General features: G+C 42.8%; 1 protein-coding gene across 3 annotated transcripts in view; it reads left to right on the top strand.

Annotated features, from left to right (window-relative positions):
* Window positions 1–13636, top strand: part of SSH1 (slingshot protein phosphatase 1) — a 45365-nt gene extending 31729 nt beyond the window's left edge. For all 3 annotated transcript variants that reach the window (XM_044275343.1, XM_044275344.1, XM_044275345.1), the window contains 7 exons: window positions 1053–1146; window positions 1225–1353; window positions 2786–2832; window positions 4447–4593; window positions 5896–6096; window positions 8803–9313; window positions 12216–13636. In XM_044275343.1, the coding sequence (XP_044131278.1) occupies window positions 1053–1146; window positions 1225–1353; window positions 2786–2832; window positions 4447–4593; window positions 5896–6096; window positions 8803–9313; window positions 12216–13319 (2233 nt within the window). In that variant the 3' untranslated portion in view covers window positions 13320–13636. The remainder of the gene's footprint in view (window positions 1–1052; window positions 1147–1224; window positions 1354–2785; window positions 2833–4446; window positions 4594–5895; window positions 6097–8802; window positions 9314–12215) is intronic.
* The last annotated feature ends 13755 nt before the right edge of the window (window positions 13637–27391 follow it).

Below are 27391 nucleotides of genomic sequence, written 5' to 3'. Positions count from 1 at the left end.
AAAAAAAAGCTAAGTGTGAAATTAGCCTGAGCGGATCCGTCCAGACTTTTACATTGAAAGTCAATGGGGGACGGATCTGCTTGAAGATTGAGCCATATTGTGGCATCTTCAAACGGATCCGTCCCCATTGACTTACATTGTAAGTCTGGACGGATCCGCACGCCTCCGCACGGCCAGGCGGACACCCGAACGCTGCAAGCAGCGTTCAGGTGTCCGCCTGCTGAGCGGAGCGGAGGCTGAACGCCGCCAGACTGATGCAGTCTGAGCGGATCCGCATCCATTCAGACTGCATCAGGGCTGGACGGAAGCGTTCGGGTCTGCTCGTGAGCCCCTTCAAACGGAGCTCACGAGCGGACAGCCGAACGCTAGTGTGAAACTAGCCTAATGTGTATGAAATACCCGTTCATTTGGCATATATTGGAGGAAGAAAGGATGCTTTATTCTCAATGGAGATAAGCCACCTCCAGTGGTGACATCAATTTGTTCCCCTCTCCCTACTGAAAACATATGTATGCTCGCTCGGTCAAGCTAATCATGCATGTGTATGGGAGTTTGGTAGGAATAGGTGTTGAAAATACATGGCTGGCTTAAAGGGGTTGGCCACCTTTTTTAGTTTTTGTTGTGGCAGACCTCCCACTACCACCACGGCCAGATATACAGAGAGATGCGACATACTTACCTGCTCCCTGCCGCTGGGTCCTGACACCTTCGCTCACCCTCTGTTAAGATCCGCTTTGATGACACATCCAATGACTGGCCACAGTGGTGCCCTGCCCCCCTTCACTTGACAAGACACAAGGAGGGGCAGATCATCCGCTTCAAAGGGATGTTGACATCGGGGAACCTGAGCAAAGAAGTCGGAACCCAGCAGCAGGGAGCAGGTAATTATGCTTTCCTTTGCAGGTCTGGCCAGGATGGGGGTTTGCCAGTATAACCCCAACAGGTGGCCAGCCCCTTTAAATTAAAGTGGGGTTTATGGCTGAGATAGGTGAATGAAGATCCATTTGTAGTTGTGTTTGCCTGCTCTTCTGACTTAGGTTATTATGTTGCAGACCTAATGAAGGTGGAAACACTGAATGGGTCATTAAAACAACACTGAGGGGCATCATGATGAGCCAAGACTTGGAGAATGTGACCTGCAAAGAGGTGACATTGCTTGAAAGCATTACCTACTTCCATGGGTGTCGCATGAACTATCTTCTGAAGCTTGCGTTTCTCATTTAGATTCGGAATGAGCTGGAGAAGAAGTTGAGCTGCAATTTGAAGGAATACAAGGAATACATAGACAATGAAATGTTGATAATTCTTGGCCAGATGGATAAAGCCTCTCTTATCTTTGACTATCTTTACCTGGTAGGTAGCAAAAATAGAAGAAATGAATTTCATAGTAAGATCTGGTTAATTATAGGTCACTCACAGTACCTTTTTTTTTTTCAAGTCAGTGGGGCAGGTTCAGTAAGACTAGCATTTCATATGCCATTCTTAGGCTACTTTCACACTAGCGTTCGGGCGGATCCGTTCTGAACGGATCCGCTCATAATAATGCAGACGGAGGCTCCGTTCAGAACGGATCCGTCTGCATTATTTTTAGCATAGAACAGCTAAGTGTGAAAATAGCCTAGTACGGATCCGTCCAGACTTTCAATGTAAAGTCAATGGGGGACGGATCCGCTTGAAGATTGAGCCACATTGTGGCATCTTCAAACGGATCCGTCCCCATTGACTTACATTGAAAGTCTGGACGGATCCGCACGGATCCGCACGCCTCCGAACGGCCAGGCGGACACCCGAACGCTGCAAGCAGCGTTCAGCTGTCCGCCTGTCCGTGCGGAGGCGAGCGGAGCGGAGGCTGAACGCCGCCAGACTGATGCAGTCTGAGCGGATCCGCCTCCATTCAGACTGCATCAGGGCTGGACGGCTGCGTTCGGGTCCGCTCGTGAGCTCCTTCAAACGGAGCTCACGAGCGGACCAGCGAACGCTAGTGTGAAAGCAGCCTTAGTGAAAAATCTGTTGGAGCGAGACGTGCCAAATTTATTAAGAGGCCCTTAATGAAATTGGAGCATCTTCCGGAAGACCATGCTCCAGAGAATCAAATCTATGCCGGCTGTGAGCTGGTATAGATTTGAACAATAATTTATGCCACCTTTAGTTGTAAATTGGAGTGAATCTATCAGACTGTGGGAGGCCACATCTATTCCTCTGAGCCACGCAGATTTTTTTTTTGTGCCACTTTTTAAAAAGTTGCAAATTATAGCACAAGTTTTAGCACAGCTAATGCAGTGTACCAAAATGTGTGACTTATTACTGTCCTAAAAGTGACGTAAAGAGAATGCTGAATCTATCCCAATGGTTTATTTTTACATTTTTGGTAATCCACTGTTGTCTACGGACTAGAAGGGTGACAAGGCAGTTGTCATTAGTCAGGTTACTGGTCTGCACTGGCCTAGATACCACACTAGATATTTTTCTATTTCTCCTTTGCTCTTGAGCAGCAGACCCTTCAAGTGGCTAAACATGTTCTAACAGGGCATGTACAAGGGGTTGTCAGCAGCGGATACCTTCTTAAAGAGGTGTTCTTACCAGAAGTAGAGTTGGTATCTTACTAGAATATGCCATCATTCTTCATCTTTGGAATATGCCCCCCAGGGCCCCCTCCCACCAGATTTCCCCTTGCTTCCACAATGATCAGACTCGTGCACAGAAACGTTTGATGCACGATGTCACTTGCTTACAGAGATGGACAGGGACTTGCATTGATTTGATTCAATGTGCTGTGTCTTTTAAGGGCTCTGAGTGGAATGCATCAAACTTGGAAGAGTTGAATGACGAGGGGTGAGTACAACCTAATTCATTAGTTTTGCTGCTAACTTTACTCTTACGGCCAAACATTAGTGTACATGTTATGCTGCTAGGAGTCCTGTTCTTTCTTGGTGGATTTCAGAGAGACAGCCGGCAAATCCTTATAGAAACTTTTATTTTATTTTTTTCAGTATTCACATAGAACCTGTGTCATGTTTAAAGCTTATTTCCTATTAGTACAAATTTCAGTATTCATTTATCTTTTTCTGTTATAACAAATTTTTATTTTAGAAGACAAAGCATAGGTACAAGTATAGAAATTGGTTAACATGACTTTTTTTTTTTTAAACTCGTTTTATTGAAACAAGAGTAACAAGGCACATCAGTGGTACAGTTGCATAGAGTTAACATGACTTTTCATTGACATATCATTAGGAGAAAAGCTTCCCCCCATATCATATTAAATACAGAACACGTACATAAGAACAGACTTATGTGGCGTATACCTGAGTACGTCGGTTAGTTATACTGTGTTTTGAACATCTGGGTCAAGGCCTCTGTATTTCAGCCAGGGGCTCCTAAGGCCTTGAATTTGTTTGGGGAATGGAGTTCCCAGTGGGCCAGCTGCTCAAAACGGTACAACTGATCCCCCTCTATTTAACCAATGTGCCAATGCGGGGGCTTCCTCTGTTTCCATTGACCAGCCACCAAAATCCAGGCTGCACCCAGTAACGTTTGAACTAAATGTTGTTGCGCCAGTGGGACCTGTAATTCCGTCATGAGGCCTAAGAGGCAAATCTTAGGGGAAACTGGGAGGTAGAGTTTGCATATTATAGACAGCTGGCTGCAGTATTCCTTTTTCTGACCGTAGAGCCGAGTCTCACTATACCACTGACTACTAAAGACAATTCTCACATGAAAATGGACTAAAGGCTGGATATATATTCTACTGTAGCACCGGTCCCCATGAAGATGTGTTCTAGTAATAGATTCCCTTTAAATGGGCTTCAGAACTGAGTAGAATTCAGTGCTACCTGTTTTTCTCTGTCCCCATGTCAATCATTTAAAATGAGATGACGCATTAATGGTAGATTCACATTACAGTTTCCTTTTTCCGTTGTTCTGATCCGTCAGAACAACAAACAAACCAAAAAGCAGATCATCGGTTTTAGCCTTTTCCATCTGAGATCCATTAGTTTAGATGGAAGAAAAAGTCCTTCATGGAGGACTTTCTCTTCCATCTAAAATAATGAAATGGCTAAAACAGATGCAAAGTGAGCATAACGGATGCTCAAAATAAAGTATGTTTTTATTTGTTTTTGGTTCTTCTGATGGATCAGAAGAATGGAAAACTAAACGGGGATATAATTCTACCCCAAAGATGGCACATCATGAAAGCTTAATGAATGAAGACCTATCTTTTACCATATCCCTTAAAATCAATAATAATTTACATGTAATGCAATAATTACCAGAAAATGATTTGTACATCAGCTCTGTTTGCATATGTAATGAAGATTTCTGTGTTTGCATTTTTGCCTAGCTCATACATCAGTAGGGCAAAGAGTTACTGTATCTTGTATTTCCTTAAATTTACTGAGGCGTAGTAATAATAATAATAATGTGGTGTGTTTTTTGTCATCCCAGAGTTGGCTACATACTGAATGTCACCAGGGAAATAGACAACTTTTTTCCAGGTCTCTTTGCCTATCACAATATCAGAGTATATGATGAAGAGTCCACTGACTTATTGTCACACTGGAATGATGCCTATAACTTTATTAACAAAGCAAAGTTAGTATCAGTTTACACTTGTGTTAATTTTTTAATATTATATACTGTGTATATGTATTGATTATAATATATAAAAGGGGTTGTCTGGGATTTTGATACTGATGGCCTATCTTCAGGATAGTTCATCAATATCATATTCCTGGCACCCCCTGAAAAGCTGTTTAAAGAGGCCACAGCGCTCTGGAGAGTCCTGGGGCCTTGTTGTAGGCCAGTGACATCACATTTATTAGTCACCTGGCTTAGGTGCAGCTCTTTCCCATTCAAGTGAATGGACCTGTGGTGCAGAAACAAGCACAGTCTCTATACAATATGCTTCGAGGCGACTGCAGTGTTAGCTGGACGTTATGCGTTCAGGCTGCTGCTTTCCCTACACCTAATTTTTTTTCATTTGGTCTATTAAAAATGTTGAACTTTTGTCTCTGTGCAGCCTTGAGTTTCTCTAGTAGCAGGCTCTGAATTTACACTCTGTTCCATCAGGCAGCTCAGCTAACGGCTTCTGATATCTGACCTCTTAAACTCTCATCATAGCTCAATTCTTATCTTACTGATAAGAATTTGACTTAAATAAGTGTTTGACCTTTTAGTAATTTAAAGGGGTTCTGCAGTTTTTTTAAACTGATGATCTATCTTCTGGATAGATCATCAGCATCTGATAGGCGGGGATCTGACACCCGGGACCCCTGCCGATCGGCTGTTTGAGAAGGCAGGAGCGCCACGGCCTTCTCGCGGTTTACCACAGGCTCAGTGACGTCACGACTAGTATCAATGGCCTGGGCGGGGCTAAGCTCTGTTCACTTGAATGGAGCTTAGCTACGCCCAGGCCATTGATACGAATTGTGACGTCACTGGGCCTGCATTAAACAGTGAGAAGGCCACAGCGCTACTGCCAGCCCCGCTGCCTTCTCAAAAAGCTGATCGGCGGGGGTCCTGGGTGTCGGACCCCCACCGATCAGATGCTGATGATCTATCCAGAGGATAGATCATCAGTTTAAAAAAACTGCAGAACCCCTTCAAAGATGACGGTTATTAGATTATCAATTGAAGAATTTTTCTTTTGCCCAAAATGAGTAAAAAAAAATTGCCCCTGAAGGTGTACATAGCCTTTAAGAACCAGGAGTTAATTTCTGATTGCTACATTTATCAATGAGAAATGTAAAGTTGTGGGATACAATGATATACCTGGCTCATCCAGAAGGAGTTAAAACTGGAGACGCCAGTTACATCAAAGTCTGAGCTGTAACCATAGCAGTACATAACATCACGTTAGCATTGCATATTTTCATTTTGTTACTGTGCCAACAGAAAAAATCATTCCAAGTGTCTGGTGCACTGCAAAATGGGAGTCAGTCGCTCAGCTTCTACAGTAATAGCTTATGCAATGAAAGAGTATGGCTGGTCCATGGAGAAAGCGTATAATTATGTAAAACAGAAGCGAAATGTAGCAAGACCAAATGCTGGTTTCATGCGTCAACTCTCAGAGTATGAAGGAATCCTTGATGCCAGGTAAATGTAACTTTGTGTATCAAAGTTTGTATTAATGCATTTACACAGTGAACCTTTATGTAAGGTATATGTAGTCTGAATATTGCTTAGAATGTTTGAACTCTCAGAAGACCCCGAGGTATACAAGGTCATATATTATGGCATTGCATTATATTGTCATTCCCTAAGGCTACTTTCACATCTGTGTTTTTGCTGGATCGGCAAAAATGCTTCCGTTATGATAATACAACCGACTGCATCCGTTCTGATTGGATCCGGTTGTATTAACTCTAAAATAGCCATAACGTTTTCTTTGGTGTCCTAAAAATGGATCCGACACCATTGACTTACATTGTGTTGCATGCCGGATCCGTCTTGATCAGTATCCCATGATGCACACAAAAACGCTGCTTGCAGCACTTTCGTGTCCAGCGTGGGAATGCAACCAAACAGAACGAATGCATTCTGGTGCATTCCGTTCAGTTCAGTTTTGTTCCCATTAACAAAGAATGGGGACAAAACTGTAGCGTTTCCTCCGGTTTTGAGATCCACTGACGGCTCTCAATACTGGAAAGGAAAACGCTGATTTGAAAGTAGCCTAATACACGCATTGACAAAATAACATGTCCAGATAGAAATATCAGATTGCTGCAAAAGTCAGCATGCAGTTATGTCTCTGACCGTTAAGAGGGAAAGAAAAGGGCCATAATTACTGATACATGGACATAAGGGCAGGTTACAGCAACAATTGCCAGCAGCGTGCTGAAAAAGCGAAAATCTACTTCTCCATGCTGCTGGAATAAGTGTCTTTTCCTGCCCTGGCATTAGAAAGAATAGCCTTTTTCTGTGATTTTATTTAAATTTGATCCAGGGTATACAGTTTGCACATATGTGATGTACTTGTAATCCACAACCTCTCTAATTGTCAGATTGGCAAATGGAGGTCATAATTCTGACTAAAGGAATAGTCGCGTAGGTACCCTGCAGGGCCCTGCTCTTCTGATGGGGTGCTCTTGATTAAATAATGGGTTTTGCCAGTGTACATGCCAGCTGCTGATTGAAATAACTCTAACACCACAACGTAGTCATACCAACCATCATCATGGGCAAGTAAAGCCATGACAGTAGAAAACATAAAAAAATAAAATAAATGATGATTAATTGGAGGTTCGAGGCAGCAATTCCTAACAAATGATCAGAAAACAGTCTATAATTCTATTCTTGTCTTTACATCAACCAAAAGCTGTTTTATTTTGTAGTGTCTGTAAGATGCCCCAAGTTAGACACCTTCTACACCCTAAATAGTGCCAAACTCCTAAGAGTCCAACGAGGTTGTCTGACCTGTTACTCAAATCACTTGGGGGGGGCAGCGCTGCAATAACCATGCCAGCTACTACACAGAGGATGGTGCTGTGTAATGCTGGCGTCTTCTAAAAACAGGTGATTTGCGGGGGTGCCAAGAGTCAGATCCTACCAGTCTGACATTGATGAGGAGAGGTCATCAATAATGAAGTCCCAGAAAACCCCCTTTAATAATGTAAAACTCCTTATTTTCTGATGACCCACTTGTTAGGAATACTTATTCTTGCATATTGTCTGGGCAGACTTGCAGTACAGTTCTCTCTGTGCTGTTGGCTACACATCCTGCCTTTCTGATGTCAACCACAGGTCCTGTCAGATCTTCTTCAGATGTAAATTCTTGCTTGTCATGCATAAAGTGTGGTATAAGGCTACTTTCACACTAGCGTTTTGGCTTTCCTTTTCTGAGATCCGTCATGGGCTCTCAAAAAACGGATCAGTTTTGTCCTAATGCATTCTGAATGGAAAAGAAACCGCTCAGAAAGCATCAGTTTGCATCAGTTCAGTCACCATTCTGCTCTGGAAGCGGACACCAAAACGGGTTTTTCGGTCTGCGATGTGGAGCGGCTTAAGTCAACGGGGACGGATCCGTTTTCTCTGACACAATAGAAAACAGATCCGTCCCCCATTGACTTTCAATGGTGTTCATGACGAATTTGTCATGGCTATAGAAGACATAATACAACCGGGTCCGTTCATGACAGATGCATGCGGTTGTATTATGGTAACTGAAGCGTTTTTGCAGATCCATGATGCATCCGCAAAAAACACTAATGTGAAAGAGAGAAGAGTCTGCACACGTATGCAGCTGCCTTCTCTTCATTTATTTTGAGGTTTTGCATTGATATTAGCCAGTATAGCACCCATATGGGTATTTCTGTTTTAGTGGGATAGAGTCCTGTTCTTGCCTGTATTTATCTATATATGATTGAGGGTATGGTTCATTCAGAAGTTAAAGGGGTTGTCTACTCACAAAAAATGGGGCATTGCGCTAGGGTATGCCCCCATTGTCTTATAGGTGCGAGTCTTGCACCTATATTGAGAACGGAGCGGGCAAAGTGGTGGCTTGAGGACTCTGGAGGACACCACCAAGCGAGCTCCCTATAGAAGTGAATGGGAGCGCACCGGGCATAACCGGCCGCCGCTCCCATTCACTTCTATGGGCACAACAGAAATATCTGAGCCAGCGCTCGGCTATTTAGGGCGGCCCCATAGAAAATGAATAGAGGGCAGCTGTGCGCCGTCCACCACTTTCAGGGCTCCGTTCTTGATATAGGTGCGATATGCCCCCATTGTATGTGATGAGACAACCCCTTTAAAAATAAAGTTCATAACTTGTGACAATCATATATTTTTTTTTTCTTTAAGCAATCAACGACACAATAAACTATGGAAGCAACACAGAGAACAAGCAGAATTTGAGTCCATGTTTCCATCTGCCTATCAGCCGCCTAACATGGAATCTGACCTTCAATACAAAATAAATGAGGAAGATGTGGATGATGAAGTTTTGCCTGAAAGTAAATGTTTTGGGAATCCTCCAGAGCCTCATGGCTTAATTGAGCCAACTATGATGTTGGAAGTCCAAGACCTGGAGAGAGATGCCTTATTAGTAGACCCTCCTTTTCCAGAACCATTCTGCACATTGAAAACCAAAGAGAAAACGTGTATGAAGGCAGAAAGAGATTTAGATATTCGAATGCGGGAAGTAAGAAAAAAGTTGGACTTTGAAAAGACTTTAGGTCCAAAGTACCTTGAGGATGATCTAAGCTCTGTAGAAACATCTGCACCCATGATGTATTACAGGGAGGATCACCGTGTTAGCAAGGAATTTTTGAACAATAGCAGCAGTAAGAGAAGCTGTCCAAAAGACAGTGAGGTAGGAGTCCATTCAGTTGTATAACACTGTCAGAATTGTTGAGACATTACATTTTCATCTACAACATTTTATGGCATAACTTTAAATGGGCTCTGTTGTTTCTAGAAATGTTGGATAAATCACTATTACAAGTGAATACAAGAAACTTTGTAAAATATGTTATCAGAGATTATTATTATTTTTTTTTCTCCACTTATGTTCAACTTCTCCCTTCTGCACAAAGGCTGAAAAAATGTAGAATACAATTGTATAATGGCCAGATATAGCGTTACGCCCCATGTACACAAACCACAGCTTATTCTGTCTCTCACCTGAAATAAGAGGTTACACTTTAAGGTGAAATACACTTATAAAAATGAGATGTTCTTGAAGTAGGAATGGAAAATGCAGGCTCTGTGACTAACTTTGGTCCCTAAGTACTACTCCTGTGGACCAAATTTGTAACGACCATCTTATGGGTTAAAAAGTAGAATTAACATGGAGACGTATTGCCTACATTTTAGTAATTTTTCAGTATTCGCTGTGTTAATGTCATCAAAGAAAGTTATGGTGGACAGTGGTATGAGAGAGTCAGAGAGTGTGGGTAGAGAGCTAGTTCACTGGCTGGATATACAGTTAGAGAGCGAGTGGTTGAGAATGCAAAAATATTTTGGTTAGAGAGTGGGAGAACAGAGTTTAGACAGGGAGCAAGTCTAGTGTGTGTCTATCTGTGGGTGGCTCTGGAGGACCATTGTGTGAAGCCAAAGGAGGAAGTAAGAGATAGGTGTTTGGAGGCAGTTGAGTGGCATATGTCAATAGTAATGTTGAAATCCTCCATGATGATGGTAGGGATGTCGGCTGAGAGGAAGTGTAGGAGCCAGGTATTTAAGTAGTAAAAAAAGGCTGTATTGGGGCCTGGTGGAACAGTAGATGATGGCTCTTTGGAGGTTAGAGGGAAAGTAGATGTAGACAGAATGAATTTTGAAAGAAGGGAGGTTTGGGAAGGGTGGAGATGGGTTGAAGGAGCATTTACCTGATGGGAGAAGGCCAACACCTCCATTACGTCAGGCTGAACTGGGAGTGTGAGTAAATTGGGTTTTTCCATAGGAGAGTGCGACGGCGGAGACTGTGTCAGAAGGTTTCAGCCATGTTTCTTTGAGACCAAGGAAGGTAAGCATTCCAAAATGGATGTGGTCATGGATGTAGGAAAGCTTATTGCAAGCGGAACATGAATTGCATAATGCTGTAGAGAGAGAGACCAGGGTAGCAGAGGTCAGGTGAAATGGGTATGAGGGTTAAGGGGTAAAAACAGTTTGTGAGAACAGGGGCTCGGAGGCAGAAAGGAGAAAGCATAGTGGGGATCAGTTGAGGGGCCCCAGCATGTCTCCAGCAGTCAGTAGAAGTAGTGAGGGGGAAAGTAGGTGTGAGTATGAATGTCTTTGTGCTAAAATGTGCCTGGAAATACGTTTTTACTTTGCCAGATAAAAACTGACCTATTATTAGAGTTGGTTCATTTCAATGGGAGCAGCGCTGCAGTAACCAGTTGGTGTACTCTAGAATGGAGCTGTGTAGATGTGCAACTGCGTCCCGAACAGCTAATGGTGTCAGAACCTGCGATGTGATATTGATGACCTATCCTAGGGATAGCTGAATGTAATGATACCGTTAAGGCTACTTTCACACTCTCGTTTGGTGCGGATCCGTCATGGATCTGCACAGACGGATCCGTTCAGATAATACAACCGTTTGCATCTGTTCAGAATGGATCCGTTTGTATTATTTTTAACATAGCCTTGAACACCATTAAAAGTCAATGGAGGACGGATCCGTTTTCTGTTGTGCCAGATTGTGTCATAGAAAACTGATCCATCCCCATTGACACCAAAACGCTGCAAGTAGCGTTTTGGTGTCTGCCTCCAAAGCGGAATGGAGATGGAACGGAGGCAAACTGATGCATTCTGAGCGGATCCTTATCCATTCAGAATTCATTGGGGCAAAACGGATCCGTTTTTGACCGCTTGTGAGAGCCCTGAACGGATCTCGCAAACGGAAAGCCAAAACGCCAGTGTGAAAGTAGCCTAACTTCGTGATCTGTTTCTTTATTCTGGAGAAAAGGTACTAATACATATGCAAATGAGCAGCTAAGTGGACTGAGGGCAGGCTCAAACCGCTCTGTGCACCCTTGGTCCTCCTGCTTCCTATGCCAGCAAATCCTTCTCCTTTCTAGGTTCCTGCATAGTCATCAAGCCTGGCCCTGTCAATCAAGAGGAAGAGGGAGGGGCTGGCAGGAGGAGCAAGGGTGCACAGAGTTGTCTGGGCTGCCCTCAATGCACTTAATTTGACAGTTTAAGGGTCCATTCACACGTCCATTTTTGTATTCCGCATCCGTTCCGATAAAAATTCGGATCCATTCATTTCAATGGATTCCGTAAATATTCGGACTGCATGCATGGTGCTCTCCGATTCCGTTCCGTGGGTTCAGTTTATTCGGATCCAGGAAAAAAATATACCCTGTCCTACTATTTGTCCGATTTTGCGTTCCGTCATGCCATTCTAGTCAATGGATCCGTCAAAAATGCGGAAGACATGCTAAAAGCATCCTCGTGTCATCCAGATTTTCGGATCTGCAAAAAACAGGAACGTTTATCTGGAAAGGTAAAAATACTGACGTGTGAATGGACCTTAACAGTGAGTGTCCAGGTTTTAGACTCCCTTTAAATCCCGGTGTATAGGTAACAAACCTCCATATACTGTGGATGTGGCAGACTCTTAATACATGTGGAATAGGCCAAGACATAATTACTAATAATGGATTGCTCATTCTCATTCATCTAGCAGCATTCATATACAGTTTTTTTTTTTTTCATTTTATTTAATGACCCATTTCCTAGAATTGTGACTCTTAAGTTGTTTGGTTTTGCAGGAAGATGCCATATTTGGAATCCTGAGCAAGGTCAAGCCACCATATCCATCATGTACAGACTGTATATATTCTGAGACGCAGGAGGAATGCCAAGATCTGGATACAGCTGGCATACCTGAAGCCCCCACTGTATGCACACAGCCAGCACTGTTACAGCACATGACTTCAGCAGTTTTGGATAGGATGCATGGACACAAACTGGTTAAACCAACACCACTACAAACCGATTTGCGCACTTTTGCTTCAACCCCTTCTAAAGCCAATGATGTGAATTACAGTGATTCAATCAACCTGCATGAAACAAAAGATGAAGAATTCTGTGAAGACTCAAAAAGAAATGTAAAACAAGGTAAAGATCTGAAATATTTGTTTTTCAGCAGGGACTTGGAAAAACCTGCCACACATAGCTACTTGATGCAACACCAAGAATCGATTATGCAGCTTCAGAAGGCTGGTTTGGTTAGAAAGCATACCAAAGAACTGGAACGTCTCAAGAGTGAAGGCTCTTCTGTGCTTAAAGAGAGTCCTATAGAAAAGACAGAGAGCTGTAAACTTCACCATACACAGCAACCTTCTGATCAGTCTATTGAAGAACAAACAGGTAGCATAGAAAAAGTAGAATTGGTCGACATATTGGATGGTGTGTTTCAGAAGACATCTACCCCATCCTACTGCAAAGCTGATTTGATCAGTAGTTATACAAAAGACTTTCTGAAGACTATCTGCTACACTCCAGCGTCGTCTTCAATGAGCTCTAATCTCACCCGCAGTTCAAGTAGTGACAGCATCCACAGCATTCGTGGCAAGCCTGGCCTTGTCAAACAGAGGACTCAAGAAATCGAAACTCGCATGCGTCTAGCCGGTCTTACTCTTTCTTCACCTCTGAAGAGATCCCACTCACTAGCCAAACTGGGAAGTCTCAATTTTTCCACCGATGATTTATCAGGTGATCCTGACACTTTTCAAAGCTCTGAGTTCAAGAGCCCAAGGCTAAGAGACAATTTCATCTGCACTGACACTCCATCCTCCACCTCAACAATGGAAAATCCATCAGGTCTCACGGGGTCTAATAATTCATCAATGACGGAGACAGAACCAAGATGACTTTTTACCAAATGTTACTTTTAATTTATGTCTGATGTAAACATAATGGGCAGATATGTTTGAGACCAATATTATGTTGCTTTTATACCCATTGCTAATTTTCTTGACTAACTGTGCACATAATATTATTGTGTTCTTTACTAATATTTTTTTTTTCTTAATTTTTGTATTGTGGATTTATTTCTATTTTATTATTACTGCCAATCAAGGTACTGTTTTTGTATTTAAGTTGCTTTTGGACTGGGTACCACGACATTGTTACAATTTGTAGACCAAGAATAACTAATATATGTATAAAGATATGCTGCATTTCACGTTTACTGAATCTACCTCCATTTACTTAAGTAAAGTTTTATAGACACACCAGTATACAGTGCTGTACAAAAAAAAGCAGGGAGCAGGTAAGTATGCTTTTGCCTCTGTAGGTCCAGCCACATGAAGGAATGGACACCCAGAAGGCACCTGGGTGTGAACAACCCCCTTAAAGAGAATTCACTACCAGATTACATCCTGGCTTTTTATTTGCTTAAAGGGTTTGTCTCATCTGGACACACATGGCATATTGATAGGACATGCCATAATAAATATCTAACAGGTTCAGGTCTCACCTCTAAGGCCTCTTTCACAAGAGCGTGACGGGTAGGCCCTGGATGCGTTCAGTGAAACTCGCACCATTTTGCAAGCAAGTTCAGTCCGTTTTGTCTGTGATTGCGTTCAGTTGCTCAGTTTATTCCACGCGGGTGCAATGTGTTTTTCACGCACATGATAAACTGAAGGTTTACAAACAACACCTCTTAGCAACCATCAGTGAAAAACGCATCGCACTTGCTTGCGGATGCAATGCGTTTTTGTCACAGATGGTGTAACGGAAAACAAGAAGTCACAAATAAGAATCCGACTGGCTTGATCCGAAACTAAGGAACAAAAGGGTGACCCCTGTTTAAGCCCTATAACTCTCCCTGTCTTCTCAGCCCATGCAAAGATCTCTATGATAGAAAATTGCATTCCCTCGTGCCTCGACTGTATGACACCTGAACACCCTATAATAGTGAGGGGACACGACCACCGGCTCCCTACACTTAATACGGAGGGAGTCAGGGTCACCTAGGATCAAGCAAACAGGAAAACACTAATCAATGAACAGACTTATCTGTAGAAGCATCAGTTGTAGCATCAAGCATGTACACACTCCAGGAAGTTGTATAAACCGCAAAGTGATGCATTATGGGAGGGTATTTAAAGGGATGCAATCAGTGCAACTAGATGACAGCTGAGAGGGAAGCGAGATGACAAAACGAAAGCAAAACAAAAGAACCTCAAGCAGGAGGTTCTGAAGAACGTCTGTCAGAGCTTCTCAGATGTCTGGTGGTGACAGTTTTTCACACAGCCCCATTCACTTCTATGGGTTCAGGGCTGCGTGAAAAACGCTGAATATAGAACATGCTGCAATTTTCACACAACGCAGAAGTGATGCGTGAAAAACACTCGTACACAGGCCCATTGAAATGAATGGGTCAGGATTCAGTGCGGGTGCTATGCGTTCACGTCACGCATTGCACCTGCACGGAAAACTCGCTCGTGTGAAAGGGGCCTAACAGCGTGAGTGATGAGATCTGCATTCCGTAACTAGGAAAGGTGCTCATAGAGGACAATAGTCAAAGCAATTGTTGAAGAGATTCTATGGCACACCAATTATAGTTTTATAAGGCTTTATTTTTTTATATTTTTTTTATCCATCGTGTAAATGTTTAGATTACTTGGTACAAGCAATCCATGTCCAGAATTTCCACATGTATACAGAGATTTTACAAGGCCATATAATGTCCCAACGTTTCGGTACCACAAAGGACCTTTATCAAGGGATCTGTCAAGAAATATGAGCATTATATATAACATTCCATATGTTATCAACGAATTGAAGTATAAATTAGAAAAAACAGAGGTCAAGTAGGGTTACATCATAATAAGAAATAACATTGATAATGATTGTCAAAGCAACAATCCATATACTACAGGTCCATAGTAGTGGCAATTATATAATCAACTGTATAAAGGTACTGCTGTGAGGCATGTCAAAGTATATAGAAGTATTAAAAAAGGGATGTCTGGATATTGGGGAAATAAGGAGCAGTAAGGCAAGAAGATACAGTAATAAAGGTAAAGTAGGCAAGAGGAAGTTATAAAATGGGGCCAGAGGTCTGTTAGGGGTGAAGTTGGGGAGCTGTGGTTATTACCTGAGGCCTAAAGTAGAGAGACTAGATCTGGGCGGCACTGCATGGCGGCCCAGCGTGTTATAAATAGAGGGATAAAGTGTATGGCGTCATAGGAGTGAGTGTGCGCCGCCGCTGACATCACTACGTCAGGGTAGCGCTATGTGAGGTAATGCTGGCAAGGGAATCACTCTTGTAGGGGTGACTACAGAGAGATCGCAATGAAGGAGGGGGGACCAAAGGGGAGATAATCTATAATAAGTAAAGGAGAAATGATCTAATATACCGTATATGAAGTCTGAAGGGGATCCATGGTATGGAGTAAATATGTGTAATGGAATGTTGAAAAGGAGGAATAGGAATTGAGCATATAGAATGAAGGATCGAGGGAGAATTACAGTGAAAGGAAAATTTAGAAAAAAGAGAAATGGAGGAAAGGGAATAAGGCAAAAAGTATGGAAAAGAAGGGTAGAGGAAAAGGTAGACACAAAAAAGGTAAAAAAAAAAAAAGTGGAGGAAAGGGGGAAAAAGGAAAGAGTGAAAAAAAGGGGGAGCAGATAAGGAAGAGAGGGAAAAAAGGGGAAAAGCGAGAAAAAATGGGAAGGTAAGAAGAAAGGAAACCAGAGAAAAGGGGGAGAAAGGAAAAGGATATTGACATGGATAAGCACGAATCGGGTATAAGATCAGGAAGGAGAGACGGTAGAGAGTATGTTGAATCACGTGGCTAAATGTAAAGACAATCAAAAATGAAAAGCAAACCATGAATGAAATTACCACAGCAAAAATTAGGAAGGCATACATAGTAGTGAGGGGGTTAAGTAAGGGGAGGGGTGGGAAGGAAAGGGGGAAGGGAATCTCATCCATGTTGTCTGCTAATTAGGGATAATGTCCCAGACTAACAAATCTGAAAAGGAATGGAGAAGAAAAAATCATATAATATTGTTACAGATTACAGAAAAAATAATTATCTATTCAGTCATTTTGGGGACAAAGTATCCAAGCGATGGATCTAAAAAGAATTGTAGCGTTTCCTCCCCTGAATGGAATCGATACTTCTTCCAGGACTTGAAAACGCAGTGATGAAATGTGATGATTGTACTCCTTAAAATGGGCCGGAATTGGAAATAATCATTGTTGAGTTCTAATGGTAGACTTGTGCCTGGAGATTCGGTCTCTTTTATATGTTGTGTGGTTTCTCCAACGTATATCAGTCCGCAGGGGCATTTAATAAGATCCACATAGGTGGAATCACAAGTAAAAAAATAATAATCCCTCAATCGGATATTTTTTGCCCGAATATGGGTGTATGACCATATTGCCTTTTATGACACTTGAACACTGGGCACAATGGAGACAGGGAAAGGTACCTGATTTAGGGTTCTTAAGAAAACGATGACGGGGGATCTTGGGAATGTCTGCCCCAACCAGCCTATCTTTAATATTTCTTGAACGTTTGTAACATGTTAGCGGTGGAGCTTGGAATTCCTGTATGTTGGGGTATGCCTGAGATTGTATGTTGGATTTTAGGTATGAGGGGATGGTAGCTGTTCGGTTGCATCGGATGTAGAATTCTGTGTTGTGTCGGAATGTGAGGTGGCCGGTTGGAATGCTTGTGTATTCAATCGGTAACCTCTCTGAACAAATTTGAATGACTTCTCTTTTGGCGTGTAGAGGGGTTTGTAACAATCCTCTCTACTCATGTTAGTTGTGAGCGTGGTAGAGACATCTTAGTGGCCCTTGGATGACAACTTGTGTAATGTTAAATGCTGTTCCTGTCTGTTGGTTTGCTGTACAGGTGAATTTCAATGTGGCCTTGTTCTTCCTTCAGTATCAAGATGGGGTATACATTATCAAGGTATTGGTGGAAGAGTAGTACGATAGAATTGGGATCATTCCAGGAGCAGAATATGTTGTCAATAAAGTCAAGCCACATAGTGGCATGTTGCTTAACCCCTTCCCGACCGCAATCCGTATATATATGCGATAGCTGCACATATCCCGTGCAGCTACCACGTATATAAACGTTCTTAATCAGCGCTTGGATTAAAGCTTCTGCCCCTGCCCTGCTGCTGTCACGGACAGCATACAGTGCAGTAATGCCGGCAAGGGACCAATCAGAGTGGCCCCTTGCCGACAATCGATCCGATTGGTTAGTCTGTGCAGACTAACCAATCGGATCGCGGCAGTGAAAAAAATGCCGGTTTCATGCTCTGATCTGCGCTCTGCAGATCAGAGCATGAAATCAGGTAGGGTCCTCGTAATACCCCCCTCCAAGCCCCCCCCTTGTGTCCGCCTGCAGCTCATCTCCTAGAGGCAGCTGCCCTGATGCGGTCCGCCCCCTCCCCGCCCCATGCATTCATTCTCACCCGCCCCTCCTGCCCCAGCCTCCCTCAATATTGGCGGCCGTACCCCCCCTTTCCAGCGCTGCCCCCGATCCCCCTGCTGTGTGTGATGGCGGCGGCTCAATTACTGAGCCGCCGCCATCAGCAGAGAGTGTCAGCTCTATGCTGACACTCTCTTGTAACCCCATAGATGCCGCGGTTGGGGCATCCATGGGGTTTATAGAGGGAGGGACTCCCTCTCTCAACCATCGGGGCTGCAGCGCTGTGATTGCAGCCCATGGCAACCGGACGCTTTGCAAAAGCGTCCGCTGTTGCCACCTACAGGGCATCTAATAGTATTATACTTTGCAATGCAAGAGCATTGCAAAGTATAGTACAGCCATCAGCCCCACTGGATCTTTATGATCCAAGAGGGACTTGATAAAAAAGAAATTGAAAATAATAAAAATGTAAATTAAAAAAAGAAATTGCCTTTTCCTATAAAAAAAATAAAATAAAATACACATATTAGGTGTCACCGCGTCCGTAACGACCGTCTCTATAAATATATCACATGATAGACCCCGTCCGATAAACACCATAAAAAAAAAAAAAAACTGTGCCAAAAAAACTATTTTTGTCACCTTACATCACAAAAAGTGCAACAGCAAGCCTTAAAAAAGGCTTATGACCCCCCAAAATAGTACCAATCAAACCGTCACCTCGTCCTGCAAAAAATTATACCCTATTTAAGACGATCGCCCAAAACATAAAACATAATTTTTTGGGTTTCAGAAATGCTATTATTGTGTAAAACTTAAATAAGAAAAAGTATACATATTAGGTATTGCCACGTCCGTAACGATCTTCTCTATAAAACTATCACATGACCTAACTCCTCAGATGAACGCTGTAAAAATAAATAAAGGAAAACTGTTCCAAAGATTTTTGGGTCACCTTGCCCCATAAAGTGTAATAATGAATGATCAAAAAATCCTATGTACCCAAAAATGGTACCAATAAAAACCTCAACACTTTCTGCAAAAAACAAGCCCCTGCACAAGACGATCGGCAGAAAAATAAAAAACATATGGCGTTCAGAAAACCAATCCAGCACAATCTGCCTTCCAAAAACCGTATGGCATTCCTTTCCTTCTGCGCCCTGCCGTATGCCCGTACAGCAGTTTACGACCACATGTGGGGAGTTTATGTAAACTGCGGAATCAGGGTAATAAATATTGAGTTTTGTTTGGCTGTTAACCCTCAATGTGTTAAAGAAAAAAAAATTATAAAATGGAAAATCTGCCAAAAAAGTGAAATTTAGAAATTTCATCTCCATTTTCCTTTAATTCTTGTGGAACACCTAAAGGGTTAACAAAGTTTGTAAAATCAGTTCTGAGTAACTTGAGGGGTGTAGTTTCTACAATGGGGTCATTTATGGGGGTTTCCACTACAGGGAGTGCAGAATTATTAGGCAAATGAGTATTTTGACCACATCATCCTCTTTATGCATGTTGTCTTACTCCAAGCTGTATAGGCTCGAAAGCCTACTACCAATTAAGCATATTAGGTGATGTGCATCTCTGTAATGAGAAGGGGTGTGGTCTAATGACATCAACACCCTATATCAGGTGTGCATAATTATTAGGCAACTTCCTTTCCTTTGGCAAAATGGGTCAAAAGAAGGACTTGACAGGCTCAGAAAAGGCAAAAATTGTGAGATATCTTGCAGAGGGATGCAGCACTCTTAAAATTGCAAAGCTTCTGAAGCGTGATCATCGAACAATCAAGCGTTTCATTCAAAATAGTCAACAGGGTCGCAAGAAGCGTGTGGAAAAACCAAGGCGCAAAATAACTGCCCATAAACTGAGAAAAGTCAAGCGTGCAGCTGCCAAGATGCCACTTGCCACCAGTTTGGCCATATTTCAGAGCTGCAACATCACTGGAGTGCCCAAAAGCACAAGGTGTGCAATACTCAGAGACATGGCCAAGGTAAGAAAGGCTGAAAGACGACCACCACTGAACAAGACACACAAGCTGAAACGTCAAGACTGGGCCAAGAAATATCTCAAGACTGATTTTTCTAAGGTTTTATGGACTGATGAAATGAGAGTGAGTCTTGATGGGCCAGATGGATGGGCCCGTGGCTGGATTGGTAAAGGGCAGAGAGCTCCAGTCCGACTCAGACGCCAGCAAGGTGGAAGTGGAGTACTGGTTTGGGCTTGTATCATCAAAGATGAGCTTGTGGGGCGTTTCGGGTTGAGGATGGAGTCAAGCTCAACTCCCAGTCCTACTGCCAGTTTCTGGAAGACACCTTCTTCAAGCAGTGGTACAGGAAGAAGTCTGCATCCTTCAAGAAAAACATGATTTTCATGCAGGACAATGCTCCATCACACGCGTCCAAGTACTCCACAGCGTGGCTGGCAAGAAAGGGTATAAAAGAAGAAAATCTAATGACATGGCCTCCTTGTTCACCTGATCTGAACCCCATTGAGAACCTGTGGTCCATCATCAAATGTGAGATTTACAAGGAGGGAAAACAGTACACCTCTCTGAACAGTGTCTGGGAGGCTGTGGTTGCTGCTGCACGCAATGTTGATGGTGAACAGATCAAAACACTGACAGAATCCATGGATGGCAGGCTTTTGAGTGTCCTTGCAAAGAAAGGTGGCTATATTGGTCACTGATTTGTTTTTGTATTGTTTTTGAATGTCAGAAATGTATATTTGTGAATGTTGAGATGTTATATTGGTTTCACTGGTAAAAATAAATAATTGAAATGGGTATATATTTGTTTTTTGTTAAGTTGCCTAATAATTATGCACAGTAATAGTCACCTTCACACACAGATATCCCCCTAAAATAGCTAATACTAAAAACAAACTAAAAACTACTTCCAAAAATATTCAGCTTTGATATTAATGAGTTTTTGGGGTTCATTGAGAACATGGTTGTTGTTCAATAATAAAATGAATCCTCGGGGGCGTGGCCTGACCGAGCTAGATGGCGGCTGCTTGAGAGCGGAGCTCCCGCCACTAGATCCTAAGTATGCCTTGTCACAGCGATACCCGAATCATAAAGATGAAGATTCAGTCCAAAGAACAGATCAGAGCCGCCACTGAACAAAGAAAGGACTCACAGCACCAATCCGACATGGAGAGGTACCTTCAGAAATCGGCACCTCAGGCCCCGGCGCGAACACCTAAAATGGCGCACAAGCGGCAGGCAGAAGGAGACTCCTGTGGGACCTAGAGTCCCGAAACCTTGCACGAGGACGCGAACGAGGTGAGCGGGCCTCAGGCTGAGTCGGGTGCAGCGGCGCTTACTAGGGACTTTTTAGAGCAAGCGCTACAAAGAGCTCTGGCACCCATTGCAGCGGATCTAGCTGCTATAAAGACGGATGTCCGCCATATTGGGGACAGAGTAGAGTCTTTAGAACAGGTACAGGACGCCATGCTCACTTTTAATACGGCGGTCAAAGACACGCTGGGATCCCATACAAGAGCCATGAACACTCTGTACAAATGGAAGATCAGGAGAATAGAAACCGCTGCCGCAACATCAGGATACGGGGCTTCCCTGAGGCTGCTGACAAGGAGGACTTGGCGCATGTGATGAATGCACTATTCTCCTCATTGTTGGGGCAGGAGAGAGCACAGAACATTACAGTGGAAAGGGTTCATCGTGCATTGAGACCCAAACCAGGTACCTCAGAAAATCCTAGAGACATCATATGCGGCATATTGAGCTACAGGGACACTGAGGAATTGCTGCAAAAAGCAAGAGAATTAAAGGAGGTGACGCTACAAGGAGAAAGTATACAGATCTTCCAGGACCTGGCAGCATCTACCCTCCAAAAAAGGAGACTGCTGAAGCCATTAACGGATCTTCTACGTGCTTAAAAATTCCCATACCGGTGGCTTTTTCCATTCGGCATATTAATAACAGCTGGAAATCGTCGATTCACCGTGAGAGCACCGGCGGACTTAGTCCCCTTTTGGGAAATGATGGGGATCACCCCTGTGGAGATCCCATCCTGGCTGCCGGTTTCTTCAGAAGATGAACTGCCACCTTTACCGGCGAGTATCCCATGGATGCAGCCAAAGCAACAAAGAAGTGGAAGGAACAGGAAAGTGGCAAGTAGAGGCATGGATATATGACCCTATAGCAGACACATGTGGCTTGAGTTCGCGCATATGGCGGAATGGACTTACTTCCCTTGTGTGCTTGAGGGAGAGGTATTATCTGTACTGCTTAAATGTTCTTATTTCACCCTTCTTTAACATATGATTTACTGCACTTTTTGGGCTGTTAGACGTGCTCTGGTTTTCCGCAAAACATGCTTAGTTTAATTATAAGACTATCAAGAGCACTGTTAATGTTCAAAAGAAATGTTCAATTGGAATTACATATGCTGAGATTAGTGTTGCAGATGTAGGGTAATATCAGAAGGATCTAGGCCGATCAGGATATGCTTCTGGTACATATTTCCACCCCCCGGGTACTGAGCCCTACCCAGGACTCTGACCCATTAGTATTACTGTTGGTGTTTTACACTATGTATTGTCTAATAAGTTTGAAGTTCTTTATGTTACACACTCCATACTTGGTCCTGATCAGTTTTAGCTGGATGTCTTCTACTATACAACACAAAAATGGCGCCGTTAGTCATTAATATAGCAACATTTAATGTACACGGATGCAAGGGCCCAGTAAAAAGAAGTCGGATTTTTAGGTCTATTAAGTCGGCTCTAGTAGATATTATTATGCTACAGGAGACCCACTTCACAGCTAGTCATATCCCTAACCTAGGTAACTCTAACTTTCACTATTGGTTTCACGCATGCTCGGATAGGAATGCGTCCAAAGGGGTCAGCATAGGTTTGCGGAAGTGCGTCCCATTTGCTTTCCACTCACAGCTGATTGATCCAGAAGGTCGCTTTTTATTACTAAACTGTGAGATAGGCCACACCAAATTTACACTATGCAATTTATATGCCCCCAATGTCAGAACCGTACATTGGATGCTAGAAACATTAGATAAAATCTCTGCTTTTGCATTCGGCAAGGTCTTACTGGGGGGAGATTTCAATGTGACTCTGAATCCGTTATTGGATTCATCAACCCAAAGATCAGTGGTTTCATTTAAGGCCCTGAGAACCCTACAAATGCGGTTGAAAGCACTACAATTAGTGGACGTCTGGCGATCTATACATGGGATTGATAGGGACTACACATTTTACTCTAATCCGCACAGGTCGTACCAGAGATTGGACTACCTCATGTTTCCAGAGAATAGTTTGCCACTAGTGATATCCACAAAAATAGATAGTATAACAGTGTCGGATCACGCAATGGTGTTGTGTGCCTTTCAGCTTCCGGAGCTAGTTGGGAGAGAATGGTCCTGGAGACTTAACCATACTATTCTTGACACACAAGCCCATGTGGAGTCGATTGCGAAAAAATTGCAAGACTATTTTGAACTAAATGTTGACACGGCTACGTCACCGGCTATCTCCTGGGAGGCACACAAGGCGGTAATACGGGGAGAATTCATTGCGCTAGGTACACATATTAAGAAAAATAGGAACAAACGCATACTGGAGCTTCTAACGCAAATATCTCAGATAGAAAGAGCACATAAAAGATCGCTAGCCGCAAAAGAGTTTGAACAGCTTGTATCACTCAGGCAAGAATTGAAGTCGGTACTTAACGTTAAAGTGGCCAGGGCATATCTACGGGTTAAACATAAACATTATATTCATGGCAATAGGGGAAGTAAAGTTATGACGGCGATGATAAAAAAGAGGGAGGAGCAGTCCTATATTAAACAAATGAGGTCAGCGGATGGCCTTATCTCCACAGACACCAAGGCTATATCTAAGGTGTTTCACGAGTACTATCAGGACTTGTATAATATAAGGCAGGGAGACTCTAAAGAAGTTCACAAGGACCGACAGGACAAGACAGCTTCATTCTTGCAAAAGCTCCACTTGCCAGCCCTACCAGACGCAGGCAAGGAGGCACTGGTGGCTCCGGTGACCATAGAGGAGGTTAAGAAAGCCTTAAAGTCGACCCCTAAAGGCAAGAGTCCAGGGCCGGACGGCCTGACTATTGCCTATTATAAAAAGTTTTTCACTATATTGGGCCCACATCTGGTCTCACTGTTCAATTCCTTGCTGACTGGGACTGCTCTCCCTAAACAGTCGTTAGAAGCTCACATTACGGTCCTGCCTAAGCCTGGGAAGGACTTAAATCTTCCATCTAGTTATCGTCCAATATCCTTGCTTAACGCGGACATCAAGCTTTGGGCAAAGATTTTGGCATACCGCATAGCAACTTGGTTGGGGGACCTGGTCTCACCGGAACAGTCTGGGTTTGTGGGTGGGAGGGAGTGCAGGGACAGCACATTTCGGGTAATACAGGCACAGCAGTATGCTTTGAATCACGGTCAGAAGCTTACCCTGTTGAGCACAGATGCCGAAAAGGCATTCGACAGAGTCGATTGGCACTTTATGGAAGCTACATTGGGCAAATTTGGGTTTCCCTCTCAGTTTATAACCGCTGTGCTGTCGCTGTACTCCTGCCCCACGGCAAGAATTCGCATAAATGGTGTTCTCACGCCTCATTTTGAAATACGAAATGGGACCCGACAGGGCTGCCCACTCTCACCTACCCTTTTCATCCTATGTTTGGAGACCCTGTTACAGGCCATTAGGCAGGATAAGGATATACAGGGATTAAGTATTGGGTTCCAGCCTCACACTATAGCCGCATTCGCGGATGATATGCTGCTTTTACTCTCAGATCCGATAGTAGCTTTCCCTGCTTTGTTGAGGCAACTGGATGAATTCGGTTTTGCGTCCAATTCTAAAATAAATCTGGCCAAATGTGTAGCTATGGGTATTAACACCCCTCAGACGACAATTGCCCACCTCAAAAAGAACTATCCTTTCCAATGGGAAAACGAACACATCAAATACTTAGGGGTGCAAATCACTAGAGACCCGGATAAACTTTTTTCCCAGAACTATCCCCAACTTCTAGCGGATATCAGAATTCAACTAAAAGAGTTGAAAATTCCTTTCCTGACATGGTTAGGGAGGAAAAATGTTCTCAAAACTTATGTACTCCCCAAATTGCTGTATTTAATGCAGGCATTGCCACTTCTTGACACAGATCAGGAAAACATTTTCGGCATTTGTATGGAATCAGGCTAGACCTAGACTCGCCTACCGAAGGCTGATTCTTCCTAGATCCAAAGGAGGTTTTAATTTACCTGATGTTAGTAGTTATTATAAGGCTATACAAATGAGATTGCATTCGGAGATAATCAGCCCCAAGGTTAATAAATTGGGATGCCTGATTGCTAGGAAAATATTGGGATCAAAGGCGTTAGCACTACTATGGGATATAAGTGGTTCTTCACAACATCACTTTAAGACACCTACATCCTTGAAAGGAGTGATGGAGTGTTGGCGCATCATGGCTAGACATCTAGGCAATTCCACATCCATATCACCTTTCACGCCTATCAAACTTCTACATGGGTTTATGGGCCTCATTGGGTGATATAGCAACTGGAGACGTACTCACTGACCGCCAAATACCGGAGGTGTTGGCCTTAAAAACTAGATTTCGGCATATTCCTTGGACTATCCCACAATACTATCAATTTAAATGGTATTGTAAGTTATACTTATCCTCCTCACAAAGCAATTATATCCCCACTTGGTATGATGGGGTATGGAACCAGACTGCGGGTAAGAAAGGCACGATATCTCTACTTTACAGGAAACTCTTAGAGTTTGGCTCAGACGCTAGACCCTGGTTTATTGAACAATGGGAGGAGGAGCTAGGACAGCCCTTGAATGATGAAACCACAAGTAAAATATTATCCCAATCTCATGGTCAGTCAAGATGTATTAAATTGCAGGAAAATTCCTACAAGATAATAACCAGATGGTATAAAACCCCGGCACTATTGCACTCTATCTCTCCTTCCAACTCTGCGGAATGCTGGAGGTGTGGTATAGACAAGGGAACCATGTACCACATATGGTGGACTTGCCCGCTTATATCAGTATACTGGGATGGGATATCTAAAGCAGTCCAGGAAATCTGTCAACTAAGTTCACCTATCACCCCGACGGTGGCTCTTATGAATTTACCTGACCACAACTATACACTTGTCAAACACTCGCTGTCGGCTCACCTGATCTCCGCAGCAAAACTTCTCATACCAAAATATTGGCTCTCAGCGAATGTCCCCAGCTTACGTGAGTGGGTAAATAAAGTGCAGGAGATATGTCAACTTGAGGAGCTGACGAGCTGGGAGACAATGTCCCATGATAAATTTACCTTGAACTGGGCTAAATGGGTAGATTGGCACAATGAACGCTATGGGCGATAGAATTCAAAGTAGGGCTTTCATAAATGGAGATATGAGAATGACGGAGCATAATTCAAGGGAAGGGCTAACTACGGAAGATCATCCAGTTGACAAAATGTTGGTTATGAGGGCCAGATATCGAAATGTTGTAATGACATATTGAAATGTTGTAAGACGTGTTGTTCAATATTATATGGACTGATTTACACGCCTGTTGATTTAAGATTTGATTTAAGATTTCTTTGATTGACATCCTAAGAAATTTGCAATAGAATGTTTGCAATATTTAATATGCTTTACTGTGAGATAAGCTAGATGACCATTGTTTGTGTATGGAGTACTATGGTTCTGTTTTCTATTGATGTAAACCTGCATTTGAAAACAATAAAATAAGATTGAAAAAAAATAATAATAATAAAATGAATCCTCAAAAATACAACTTGCCTAATAATTCTGCACTCCCTGTATATGTAAGCCCCACAAAGTGACTTCAGACCTGAACTGGAACTGGTCCTTAAAAAGTGGGTTTTGGAAATTTTCTTAAAAATTGTAAGACTTGCTTCTAAACTTCTAAGCCTTCTAACGTCCTAAAAAAATTAAATGACATTTCCAAAATGATGCCAACATAAAGTAGACATAAGGGGAATGTTAAGTAATAAATATTTTATTAGGTATGACTTTCTGTTTTAGAAGCAGAGAAATTGAAATTTAGAAAATTGTGAATTTTCCAAAATTTTTGGTAAATTTGGGATTTTTTCATAAATAAAGGTGAAATATATTGACTCAAATATATGACTATCATGAAGTACAATGTGTCACGAGAAAACAATCTCAGAATGGCGCGGATAAGTAAAAGTGTTCCAAAGCCATTACCACATAAAGTGACGCATGTCAGATTTGTAAATTTTGACCTGGACACTGGGGCATCAATGACCCTTGGTCATGAAAGGGTTAAAGAGTTTGTGAGGGTATACATATTTTTCCTCGGAAAAAAATAATATGCAGTTGAGTAAGGTGGGGCCACATTGGCCTCCATCGCAGTCCCTAGTTTTTAGGCATCGTATTGGTCCCCAAACAAAAATACATTCTCATGTAGGACTACTGAAAGAAGTGCAAAGCAAAATTCCTGTTGTAAAGTGTCCAAACGGG

The sequence above is a fragment of the Bufo gargarizans genome, chromosome 1, assembly GCF_014858855.1.
Source record: "Bufo gargarizans isolate SCDJY-AF-19 chromosome 1, ASM1485885v1, whole genome shotgun sequence".
In the NCBI taxonomy this organism is placed as follows: Eukaryota; Metazoa; Chordata; class Amphibia; order Anura; family Bufonidae; genus Bufo; species Bufo gargarizans.
The sequence above is the reverse complement of the archived record's forward strand: the minus strand, read 5'-3'. Positions and strand labels throughout refer to the sequence as shown.